The sequence below is a fragment of the Anabrus simplex genome, chromosome 1, assembly GCF_040414725.1.
Source record: "Anabrus simplex isolate iqAnaSimp1 chromosome 1, ASM4041472v1, whole genome shotgun sequence".
NCBI classification, from domain to species: domain Eukaryota; kingdom Metazoa; phylum Arthropoda; class Insecta; order Orthoptera; family Tettigoniidae; genus Anabrus; species Anabrus simplex.
Window position 1 is genome coordinate 418,335,282 of NC_090265.1, and position 13,091 is coordinate 418,348,372.

General features: G+C 39.1%; 2 protein-coding genes across 3 annotated transcripts in view; both read left to right on the plus strand.

Annotated features, from left to right (window-relative positions):
* LOC136856885 (uncharacterized) overlaps window positions 1-13,091 on the plus strand; it is a 518,885-nt gene that overhangs the window by 297,430 nt on the left and 208,364 nt on the right. Inside the window, exon 11 of one of the 2 annotated variants that reach the window (XM_067135104.2) lies at window positions 976-1,143. The exons of the other annotated variant lie outside the window; for it this stretch is intronic. Coding sequence (XP_066991205.2) covers window positions 976-1,143 — 168 coding nt within the window. The remainder of the gene's footprint in view (window positions 1-975; window positions 1,144-13,091) is intronic. 2 annotated transcript variants of the gene reach the window in all.
* LOC136857988 (uncharacterized) lies at window positions 10,220-12,323 on the plus strand. The gene is made up of 4 exons (XM_067137159.2): window positions 10,220-10,631; window positions 10,786-10,972; window positions 11,177-11,541; window positions 11,696-12,323. Exons 2-4 carry the CDS (start codon window positions 10,870-10,872, stop codon window positions 12,005-12,007), a joined length of 780 nt encoding a protein of 259 aa, XP_066993260.2. The 5' UTR covers window positions 10,220-10,631; window positions 10,786-10,869; the 3' UTR covers window positions 12,008-12,323.

Consider the following 13,091-nt stretch of genomic DNA (forward strand, 5'->3'; position numbering starts at 1 on the left):
TAAAACCCCTTGTCACATTGGGATTTCTTCCAAAATTCAGTTTCTTTTATGGATTTATGAATAGTAAAGATACTGTAATTGGTAAGAATTTACTTATTATATGTGACTATATTCATGATTTTTGTGCAGAGGTTTAACTTTTCGGATGAACTTATTTATAGGGCTAAGGAAATAATACAATAGTCAATTATGTAGCTTCGTGTCACTTAGGATGCAGTAGCCTGTTAATTATTCCTTAAATAGGTGGGGGTTTTTTTTTACCTCAAGTTGGCAGGTTTGATCCTGGTTCAGTCTGGTGGTATTTGAAGGTGCTCAAATACGCCAGCCTCGTGTTGGTAGATTTACTGACACGCAAAAGAACTCCTGCGGGACTAAATTCCAGCACCTTAGTGTCTCCGAAAAACATTAAAAAGTAATAAGTGGAACATAAAGCCAGTAACATAATTTTTTTTTTTTTTTTTTTTTTTGTGATTAGACATTTCCCTCATGTTCCTTCTCAATAATGCTTCCATCACCATTCATTCTAAAGTGTTGTAACATTTATGAAGTTTCTAAACTCTGAGGCATAACTGCAGTTAACTGATGTTCATTTTATATTATTTTTATCTTTTCGTATTTGAATAATGTTTTCTATAGAATATCTTTCAAGGGTATTTCCTTTCTGATATTTCCCCCCACCCCCCACCCTCCCTTAGAAGTGGTATAGCATTTTGTATGTAGCTTAAAACTGAGTCTCAAGAGTTCCTAGTTGGGAACTAAAGATGAACTGGAACTCTGTTCACTTTGTTCATCTTTCAATTATGTCCTAATTGCTTGTAATGAATGAATGGTACAAGAATTCTTCCTAGACAGTTAATTCTTTGTAATCTGCTATGAGAGACAGTTGCACTTTAAAATACTTACATTACCATTTACTCTCAAATGGCAGAAAATGGCCTGTTAACGTAGCATTAATGGTTTGAATGCGGGTTACAGCAACCAAAATATGTGGAAGGAATGCTGGCTCTCTGTCACCACTGTGGCTATACATCTGTAGACTTCAACCGGTGTGTGCGCTGTAAAAGAAAATTTCCTGATACTGTGAAGTCCATTCCAGTGGTGGATACTGCAAAGAAAAAGCCATCAGCATCTATAGCCAAGGAGGTAATGTATAAGCAAAATCTCTAAGGTTTCATTTACTTCCTTAACTGCAGATTACATATGTTGGGAATATTGTTGGCAGACTTCTCACTTAAGACACTCCCAGGTACATTCTCTCTTTTCTTGGTTTCCCTTCCATTCAGATGTAAATATTTTAAATTTTCCAGATAATTCTTGAATAGTGCTTTATTTGAAATCTAATCTTCCAGACTATATTCTGCTACAAGGCCTGAATTAGTGGAGGCACTTTATCTGTGCATTCAGTGACCACTATTGTACAGAAACAGTGTGATAAGCTGAGCTGGCAGATTCTCTGTGTTGACAGAACACATCTTCTCCCTTGCTGCCACATTTCTTGAAACTGACCAGAAATTCCTCTACCTGAATGTGAAGAAACAGAAGTTCGTTCTTTAAATGTAACATATATTTTCAACACCAGTGTGTAACATTTGTATACAGAATTGTGTTAGACCCAGGTAGAGAACAATTTAAATCATATAGAGTGAGCAAGGCAGGAAATGCATATCATGCATAGTAATGTATTAGATTTAGTGCAGTTAAATAACGAGTTAAATCTAGTTTGTTTTAATCAACAATGCCTGTTCCCTCCTCTTCCTCATTCACATTTATCCTACTGGTACATGCTTTGCTCAATGCTTCATATATGCTGGAGACTTGGAAATAAGAGGCCTCACCTCGAAATGAGGGACAAAATTCACTGTTCAATACACACCCAGGATAGATTTTCAGTAGAGAATATTCTCAGCAACCCAGCCGAGAGGAAAATTCTAATGCACTTGCTAAGCCATTCTTCATTAGATTGTTAATTTAGTATAGTTTCAGTTTTTGAGTCTTGACTAATCTAATCTAATCTAATTCCTATTTCTCCTTGTGGAGCAAAGGGCATACAGGAAAGCTCTCCATTCGGTTTGTAAATAAATCATAATATGATTTAGTTGTACGAAAAGAAGGAAAGAAGTGAAACCGGTTTCAGAGGTACTAGTACATAAGATGGGTCTGGTGTGGTTAAGTTAAACATACTGATTTTTTGCTTTAAAAAAATGTGGGATGGGATAATCTTAAATCTATGCTGTGGAAAATAATGCATTTTGTTCTAATGACTCATTCTTCTTATACCTAACAAAACAGAACTGAACATTGTTCTATACAGCTGTTGTTTTACTTATCTCAGAACTTTATAAAATTCAGTGAATTCCATTCTGAATTTTGCCTGTCATCTTATTCAATTATTTTGACACCAATGTAGTGGAAGCAGAATGGTCTGGTTCATTAGCTGAATGGTCAGCGTACTGGTCATCGGTTCAGAGAATCCTGGATTTGATTCCCAGCTGGGCCAAGGATTTTAACTGCATACGGTCAATTCGTCTGGCTTGAGGACTGGGTGTTGATGTTTGTCTTAATACATTTCTCTTCATGTACGTACAACACACCACACTACTAACCACCACAAGAAACGCAATGGTGAATACATTCCAGGAAGGGCATCTGACCGTAAAACTGTAGCCAATCCACTGCAATTGCCAACCGAAGAAATTGGGTATAAGGCCTGTGGGAGAAGATTGCAAAAGCTGTATGAGTAACAATTTTTTGTATTGATGAGAAAGTGAGAGTTTTATTTCATTAAATAGAGCTTGCCATTCTGCTTTAGCCACAGAACCCATTAAAGAAATATACACACTAAGGTTTTCGCTGAGGTTTAAGTTTATATTGTCAACAGTGTTGTTTAATACATTGTGAGAGCTACACTGAACGGATGGACTGGTGGATTTTTCATTGTCAGAAATATATTGAATTTCGGATACTAAGTTGACGCCATTGCTTTGAGTGACTCAGAAATGACAGAACTTCTGGGCCATGTCAGAAATGAGAACATCAGTTTGAATTTGCCGATCAGCATTTAAAATACTAAAATTGTGGTAGTTGATAGGACTGGAAAAGTGACAGAAATCAATGCCCCCAGGGAAATTAAAACATTTTCAGAAATGTTGTACCGTGGTGCTGTTGAAACTAGCAATAACAGCTGTGAAATAGAGATCAGGTGAAGATTTTCCATGACCAAGAACATCATGAGTCGGCTATCTCATACTAGGATCACTCTGTTTCAGTCAAGCTAAAGATGAGAAAAGTTTAAACTCTGGCTTTCTCTTACTCTGTAATGCTGAGTCATGGACTCTGTAATGCTGAGTCATGGACTCTGTGAGCTGCAGACAAGAGGATCAACTCATTTGAGGTATGGTGCTGGAGAGGAATGCTTTGCATCCCTTGGACAGTATTTTGTACTAATGAATCCATCCTGAAGGAGCTGAGCATCAATATCACATTATTATAAGTGTACCAGTAAAGAATTCACCAATTCTTTGGTTTTATCATGTGATGCACGGAAGGGAGTCTTGAAGAGAACATTATTTAAGGAAATGTGCCTGGGAAGGGAGAGCATGGGCGAGCTCCTACATGTGGGACAGCTTGCTTCCAAGACAGCCCTCTTACAAGCAAACCATGAGGAAGAAGACTGTGAAGGATGGAAACGGATACAAAGAAATATCTTCAGATATGATCCTAAAGGTGAGGAGTAGTAGTAGTACTAGTAGCAATAGAAGAAGGAGAAGAAGCTTTTTTTTTTTTTTTTTTTTTTTTTTTTTTTTTTTTTTTTTTTTTTTTTTTTTTTTTTTAACACCTCCAGTTAGCCAAAATTTCCTATACAGTGATTGAAAAATGTTTGGAAGCAGCACAGTGGTGTTACTCCTGGCATCATGGTGTTAGGAGCCATTGGGTATGACTTCAGGTCATGGCTGGTATGGTATGTCATGGGCATCCTGTGTCCTCATGTGTTACTTCTAATGTGACAGTATCATAGTGCCATTTTTCAACAGGACAATGCTCATCCATACACGGCACTGTTCCTATGAACCATCTGTGCGATATTGAGGGACCATCAAGGTCTCCAGATCTGTGCCCCGATAGATCATTTGTGAGACCAGCTCGGACGTCAACTCCATCCTCGTGTCAGCATCCACAGGATATTGAGGACCATTTACAACAGGTGTGGGCCAACTTGCCTCAGGAAAGGATACAACAGCTTTATGACACACTTTCCTACCAAATACATGCATACATCCAGGCCAGAGGGGGGTACAACATCATACTGATACTGGACGTGTACTGCTAGTTCTTTGTAAATTTGACTTGGTTTTATAATCACTGAAGTATTATCATATACCCTCTCAACACGAGAAGTTTAATTTCGTTCCCTTCTCCCCTTCTTGGTGCTTCAAATTTTTTGTTAGGCGGTGTATTTGTAACCTTATAAAGGAAAACAGCTGTGCGTATTTCGACTAAACTACTTAATTTAGAATTTACTGACTAAAGGTTACTCTTTTAAGTACATATTATTTTGAAATCCTTGAATATACTTGGGGTTTGCAGGAGGCACAAAAGAATACATTTCAAATCTCTGTTGATACTGGTTTTACAAATAATAATAATAATAATAATAATAATAATAATAATAGAATAAAAATGATTTAGATGTAATCTTAAGCAACTCTTGTCCAGTGCTGCAAGATTGTGGTAGGTTGGAATTATCCTTGGATGGCCCAAGACATGAAATTGCCAAGCCTGTCACTGTAACTGTGTTGATAACTTTTCTGTTTGCACTCCTGAAAATACAACTAAGAATGTTACATAATAAGTGGCACTGTAATGATTTCAAACACTAAAATAATTCTCCAAAAACAGGGGATTGAAATTTGCATGTGAGGGATCAAGACAGGCAGAGAAGATATCAAAAATTAATACTTATCTATAATTATCTATAATTCTCAATCAAAATTGAGATTGATATGTGGCAAAAGATACATTGGAAAAAAAAAAAAAAAAAAAAAAAAAAAAAAAAAAAAAAAAAAAAAAAAAAAAAAAAAAAAAAAAAACAGGGTGTAACAGCCCCGAAGGGCCATAGCCTACCAAGCGACCGCTGCTCAGCCCGAAGGCCTACAGATTGCGAGGTGTCGTGTGGTCATCACAACGGATCCTTTTGGCTGTTATTCTTGGCTTTCTAGACCGGGGAAAAAAGTTCCTTAAAAAAAAAAAAAGAATTTGACTGAAGTAGGTTAAACTTAATCCTATTTTGGATGCAAGTCAGCAATGAATAACTGGAGTTAAAATGTAGTCAATTAGTTTGATTTTAACTACACTAATGTTTGTGAAAATTGTAACGCTGTGAAAAAATAGTCTGAATTAATCCAAACTTGGTGGATGTGTGGAACAGTTTGCCAACAGTGATAAGAATTGCTGGGAGATGGGGTACATGTAAGCCCAGCACTTGTGTGGCCGACAATATCAGTGTTAGGTCAAGTGTAATCAGTGAAGAGCTGTCAAACAAAGTGGAAGTATGGAAGTACCAGTATGCCCCACTAACATCTGAGGGCACAATGAGTTCAAATGGGCCAGATTGATCAGTCTTCAGGAGTCTGGTTAGTCGTACTGACATTTTGGCTCATACAGGGCGTGCTGCTATGACAGTGATGAGTTAGTGGAAGCAGTGGATAGAAGAGTGTCATTCACAGCAAGAACAGGTACTGGACCATGCAATATAACCATAATCAACAAATTAATTTACTTAATTTGATTGTACTCATCGATACGGTCATGGAGTGGACGGCTTGCAATATAACCATAAGGCGGAATTATCACCATCTTGCCCACATGGCCACAACAGACGTAGAGCTTCGTGAGCGGTGTTGGCTGGACACTGGAGCACTGCAACAGGTATGAACCTGTGTACATTATTGATTTGACACCACCTGCTGCAGATGGACTGGTTGCACATGCCATTGTGTTGGCTTCCATTGTTTAGAGGCAACAAAAGTGCTGTCACTGGCATGTTGAGTAGCAAAATGTGTTTTCAGACAAGTACTGCTTCAACTTATCCCACAGTGGAAGGTTGCATATGTGTTCAACACTACTGTGTGGTCACAGTCTGGCAGCCTGCATTGTTGAGTGGCATAGTAGACAAATGACACATGACGGTTTGGGGCACCATTGGGTACAACAACCAATCTCGCCTCCTGCATATTGAGGGCAATCTGAACAGCAGCAGGATTTAGAGCCTGTCGCTGTAACTGTGTTGATAACTTTTCTGTTTGCAACTTCGCATGCCACATTTCATCAGGAAAATGCCTGGCAATTTATGGCGAGGAATGTGCAAGCCTTGTTCGTCATGGTCCTCCATAACTATAGTCGATGATTTGTGGATTTGCATACAAACTGCCAACGGAGATTGCCCTGGAACCTCTTTGATTCCATGCCTCAACACTTCCAGGTTTTTATTGCAGCGCATGGAAGCTACACAAAGTACTGAATACTTTGAGCTCGAAGGTCATGTACAGATCTGTAAACTTAATCATTTGTGTATTGTCATGTACCTAATCTGGGGTCTGTCTGTTAGGTCATCAGCCCAGAGGCTGGTTGGATCCTCAAATAGCACCACCAAAGGTTATGCGATTATCAGGAAACCGCAAAAACTAATGGCAGCACCAAAATGAGGCGTACTAGGCAAGACGAGGAGTGAGGTAGTTTGCCATTGCTTTCCTCACTGGGTCAGAAAGCGCTATTGCAGCACGACTGTCCCTATGAGCAACACCTTTCATAACACTCAGATGCACTAGTCGTGCTCTGAATGCCATTACTCAGCACTACCCATACCCCAGCAGCTTCCATATTGTCACAGCCATGGATGAGACTGGGACTTTGGTGAAAGCTACACTTTACTCTGGCTTATAAAGTTAATTTCAGTACATTCATATGAACCCCACTTGCATTCTACTTACAGCTAAATATTTGTTCTTCAAAATATATTTTCATGAAAAGTGCACATAGTCCTATTTTAAGAACAGTAATATTTTCAACAAGATTATCATTTCCACGAACCTGCTACGCAGGCGTAGCAGGGGGAGAGGTGATACTCCCACGTGGCGCGTCCCAGATGGCGGATAGGGGGGTCCTAACCGGCTTGCCGGCGGACTTGAGGGAAATAAAATACCTCTCGCGGACCAAACACACACCCCCTGTGGGTGGGGGAGGCAGACGAATAATACACCCACGGTATCCCCTGCCTGTTGTGAGAGGCGACTAAAAGGGGCGACCAAGGGATGTTTAAATTGGAACCATGAAACTGCTTTTGATTCATGCCATCACGCGGGGAACACCAAGGGTTGTTTTTACTTGTGCGTAGTACCACTACATTAGGTACGAAATTGGTTTGTGATTAGTAGCACACAGGAGCACCGCGCGGTCGGCTTTTGCAGTACCTGTGATTAGTACCACCATATGAGCAGGACCATGGGATGATAGCTACCATGGTTCTGCCTTGCCTATGATTAGTACCCACTATATGAGGAACACCATGGGATAGGGAGAGGTCCCTGTGGTTAGTACTCTTCTGTGATGAACACCATAGGTTTGCGTTGCCTGTAAATGGCGCCGCAAAGTGGGAAAACATAGGTCTGTATTAAATGTCGAATTTCATAAGCTCTGAGTAGTACAATAGTGTGTGGAATGCCGCAAGTTTCTGCTACTTTTAATTAGTACCGTAGCATGACAGCTACCATGGTTCTATTTTGCTAGCGATCAGTACTGTTATGAGGGGCCGATAACTTTGATTTAGGACCCCCTTTTGACTGCACGCATAATCGATTCAGTGTTGTGCTATAGCAGTAGTCCCTTGGTCAGTAATACGATATTGTCTCCTCCGTTTATGTGACTGTGCGACATTGCGGGTCGCAACCACTGATTGTTTTAAATTCATGTCCATCCATTCATTCTTCGTTGTCACATTTTTGAATTCTGGTCAGTGGAGAATTTTAGACTTTTAATATGTCATTCCATTTCGTCTCATTTCGTACCATTAGGGGCCGATGACCTATATGTTAGGCCCCTTTAAACAACAATCATCAATCAATCAATCACTGTTTTTTGTTTGTTTCTTGTTTTTTTTTTTTTGGGTTCATGTCCATCCATTCACTTTTCATGACATTTTTATTTATTTTGGTCAGTGGATTTTTTGAACTTTTTGTTATTTCATTTTGTACCATTAGGGGCCGATGACCTCGATATTAGGCCCCTTTAAACAACAAGCATCATCATCATCATCATCATCATCAGATTATCATTTACATTTTGCTCTATCCCATGATTTAAAGAAAGAACTACTGCTCCATCTGAAAGGCAACAAAATGTGTAGAGCACCATTGATATACACATGTGCTGTATGTGCCTGGTGACCTTTTGTGCTGTGTAGTTTTCAGCACCAGGAATCCTGCCGATGCATTTGTTCTGCTAAATGACTGCTTGCCTTCTTGTAAAGATATCTTAACATCATTGGAGTACTGTGCGTTGTACAGCAACAAAAACCTGGCCAAATGCACATACAAAGTTTCTCTGCTAGCTGCTTTACGTCACACCTACACAGATAAGTCTTATGGCGATGATGGGATAGGGAAGGGCTAGGACTGGGAAGGAAGTGGCCGTGGCCTTAACTAAGGTACAGCCCCAGCATTTGCCTGGTGTGAAAATGGGAAACCACAGAAAACCATCTTCAGGACTGCCCACAGTAGGGTTCGAACCCACTATCTCCCAGATGCAAGCTTACCGCCGCACGCCCCTAACCGCACAGCCAGCTCACCCGGTCATACATAATTTCGAGGTGAACGAAGTGGTCAGAATTTTATTTTTTCACAGTGTCAAAAGGGAAAAAAACAGAAAATATCTAAGATAAAGATATAACAAAACATATCTTGTATTCTATAAGTTTTTGAAACTTAATTACTTAAAATGAAGAAGGAAATCATAAGATGTAACTTCTGATCACCTCAACAAAAACGTAAAGTGCAAACCTCATACACTTTTCAAGTATTAAAAAAAAAATCTCTGTAATTTCGTTGTTTTTTTTGAGCTGCTTAGAGATAAATTTAAAAAAAAAAGGTTTGCATTTTATTTCTGTTCATTGCCCCATTCATTGGAAAAAACTTCGGGCCAGAAGTGTCATCATTAAAATTATTTTGACATTTGCGGTTATAAACAATACAGTAAACTGTATTAGGAGCCTAGCATTAAATAATAATAATTAGGGCTCGGATTCGAGCATATTAGCATATTTTTTTCCTGAATAGTACACGTTAAAAGAAGCCTTTCGGTGGTATTTTTGTCTCTCTATGACCAACAGAATTTAAATTTATCGAGCATATAAATGCATAAAACCACGGTTTTCAGCATAGAAGCATATAAATGCATATTCTTGTGGGTTTCATCTAACTAGTTTGTTTTTCTTTGAATTTCTTCCCGAATTCAGGCTGTGACCATCCTTAAGGTTCTAAAACAGAAATAATTATTGAAAAGCCTATCTGGTGGGAATAATAGAACTGCAGGTTTTTAACCTTTAGTGAGGTCATTCACACGCCCTAATTGGCCTCTGCGGGATTAAAGTGCGACTCGTCAGATAAGCTCTGTAGGCCCCAAGCATCCTTTCACTTTGAAATGTGAGATATTTTAGTGGTGTGCCTATTTTGGGAACCAGTATTGTTTAGGTGGCTTTTCCCATGAAGTGGTGGAAGATCCGACCTGGTCAAGTGAAGTTTCTGCATTCTACTCTCAGTTCCCAGTTCGTAATAGTATCTGTACATATCTATCGAGTTCTTGTGATTTCCAAGTACGCGGTGCATAAAGTTCAGGAATCTCTGAGTGTTTTACTCCGACGATGTGCAAAGGAAGACCCTGACTTGTTTTCTACTGACGGGAAAATTCTTTGCTGCAAAATGTGCGAAAAAGAGGTAAGTTCTTATTGACATTTTCACATCTACGTTCTTAAAGATTACTGGTCAAAAGGTTGAAATTTCAAGTAAGCCGTATGTGCAGCATACGGTGCCTACCTACTAGGTACAGTAAGTAGAGAGAAGTCTAAGAATTTGGAGTGTAGACCCGTTAGATCCTCAGATTTTACATTTCCGAGACGGAAATTGACGGTTGGATTTGCTGGTTTTTCATGGGATCGTTGAGAGGGTGCTCGTATTTCTACTGCAATATTTGAAAATAATTTCATAGTCCACAATGCTTTAGTTTTGTTCATTCAGTGTATTTTTTCTCACTTATGCGTACTTACCTATTTATTTTCAGATCAAGATTTCAAAGGGTTTTCAATTTTTTTTTCAACATAAAGCCACAAGTGGGCACTCAGCAAAAGTTCAAGAATTAAAAAAAAAAAATCGAAGAAACAAGTGCTGATACAACATTTGTTCAATCAGCAACTGCACTCGGATGAGTTCTCTTCCAGAGTTTGTAGAGCGTTTTTAAGTGCCAACATACCCCTCTACAAGGTCAAACATGCTGAGATTAGAGCTCTCTTCAAGGACTTTGCAGGAAGAGAGTTGCCTCATGAGTCGACCCTACGTAAAAATTACGTTTCTTCAGAGTATGAAAAGGTATGAATTCATGCACGATTGCCGTATTCCGCATTCTCGTTTAAACAATTTAGAAGTAATTTTAACATGGATCTGGCTCTGTCGTAATGAAGGTAATCTCTCGATAATACCTTCATTCCACGAACAATATTCATTCAGGTACTTTTTTCACCAGGTTCTACATGCAATCAGGGACGACATTGGGAGCCACCTAATTTGGTTATCTATCGACAAGACCACAGACAGTTGTGGAAGATACATGGCCAACGTTGTTGTTGGAAAACTTAGTCCCAGTGAACCGGGGAAGGGCCACCTAATTCTGTGCAGGGAGCTAGATGTGACAAACCATGGAACCATTATGCGTAAGTATATTTTTGTTAATTTATTTTTTGAGCCTGTTGCCAAAGAAGAATAAGTACAGTCTGGCTATAATTTCAATGCATTCTACGTATTGTCAGTGAAGACTCTGATAGTTCTGATAGTTAAATATCTCGTGCAGTCGTACGACATGTCGGAATCCCATTAACTGAACGGTTCACCCTTCATTTTATGCATTCCTGTTTCAGGCTTGCCGTGGCCAACCTTTTCAGATGAGGAGGTAAACAAAGTACTCGCGTTGGTGACTGACGCTGCTCTCTACATGATTAAGGCTGGGAAGAGCTTCAAGTTTCTCTACCCGAAGATGTTACATGTTACTTGTCTTGCCCATGCAATGCACAGAGTTGCTGAGGAGCTGCGCGAAAAATCGCCCAGCGTGAACAGCGTCATTTCCTCAGTGAAGAAAATTTTCGTCAAGGCTCCTTCTCGCGTCCGTGCCTTCAAGACGATGCATCCAGAGCTCCCTTTACCTCCCGAGCCCATATTGACGCGATGGGGAACTTCGATATTGGCTGCCTTGTATTACGCTGAAAATCATAGGGCAATTGAAGAGGTAAGACTAGTTGAAATGTTTAAAATCTTCTCGTTTTCGAGGTTTTTTCTATCATTCTTTTCATATCTTTTATCTTTACTCCATCATACAGCGCCTAATTTTGTAATTTTCTCAGTTATTCTCGGCTAATGTTTTTCATTTATATTTTTTCCAGGTGATCAATACGTTTGATGAGGCGGACAGCAAGTACATCACGAAAGCTAAGGCTGCATTTAAAATGAAGGGCTTGATTCCATCCTTGACTTTCATAAAAGCCTACATGAGCGTCATTCCTGAGGCCATCTTAAAGTTGGAATCGCGAGGGATGGAGTTGGTTGAAGTGGTCGCTACAATACAAGGAGTCATCCAAGAAGCAGACTCGTGGCCTGGAGAGACTGGGAAAACCGTGAAACAAAAATTGTTCGTGCTGGATCGAAATCCCGGTTGGAGTGCAGCGTTGGATTTGGGGAGGATGCTGCGTGGCTAGTCTGCACCGTCAAAGGATTTTCCGAACTACCCTGCACAAGAAGCAGCATCATTCAAGCAAGCATTTACCTCTTGTGTCATTTGACGTCGAAAGATCGTTCTCATCATTGAAACTTTTATTGACTGATTTAAGAAAATCATTCAAAACTGAAAACATAGAAAAAATTCTTGTTGTACAGAGCAATGCAGATCTACTTCAATGACTCGTCTAATTCTGAACATCTTGTAAATGAACTTTTAAACTGTAACTTTTATAAGAAAACTTCTCATATATATACTTGAAACTTGAATGCGAGTATATCGCATACAATTAGAAAATAAAGCTCGGTATATAAAAGATATGTTATTGGTTTTTTAGTTTCACCTCCCTTTCTATAGTTTTCAACGGTGTTTTTTGAGCATATTCTGCATATTTAACCGCATATAATGTTTTTTCGGTTTGAAGTTTTAAGAATATTATGCAAAAGGCAAAGAGTACGAAGTGTGCATTGTTCTTGCAGGCGAAGCCACCCGAGCCGTATGTAAGATGGTGTGACATGTTCAGCGTAACGAAGTCCACAGATATATCTTATGCAAGCATTCTGAGCACACTGTAATTTCCTTCCCCATTCTACTCCTAGGTTGTTGTAACTGTATCACAATAATAAAAATGAGTTTAAAAGGGAAAGTGAATCGGACAGTTACATACATAATACTGTGCTGTTCTGTATTTCGGTGAACTTAAGTAACTTTATCATGGAAAGATACTGAATTGTCCTTTATGATGTCAGAGGAAATCATGCGTTTCCCATGTGTAATGATCGAGAGTGGATTTTTGGTTGACATTTTTAAGGAGGCTTGGTAGAACATTTAAATAAATTAAATTTGCAATTCACAGAAAGGATATTCTCAACTATTTCTCTTGCTGTGTCAGAATTTTTAAACATATTGAGTACCACTGCTAAATGAAAGGAAGAGACTTGGAACATTTTACCTAGTGTTACTGCAAGGAACTGTTTCACCCAGATAATCCAATAACTAGGGCCTGGATTAAAAAAATGCATATTTTGAATGTTAGTGCATATACAGATATATTTTCCTCTTAT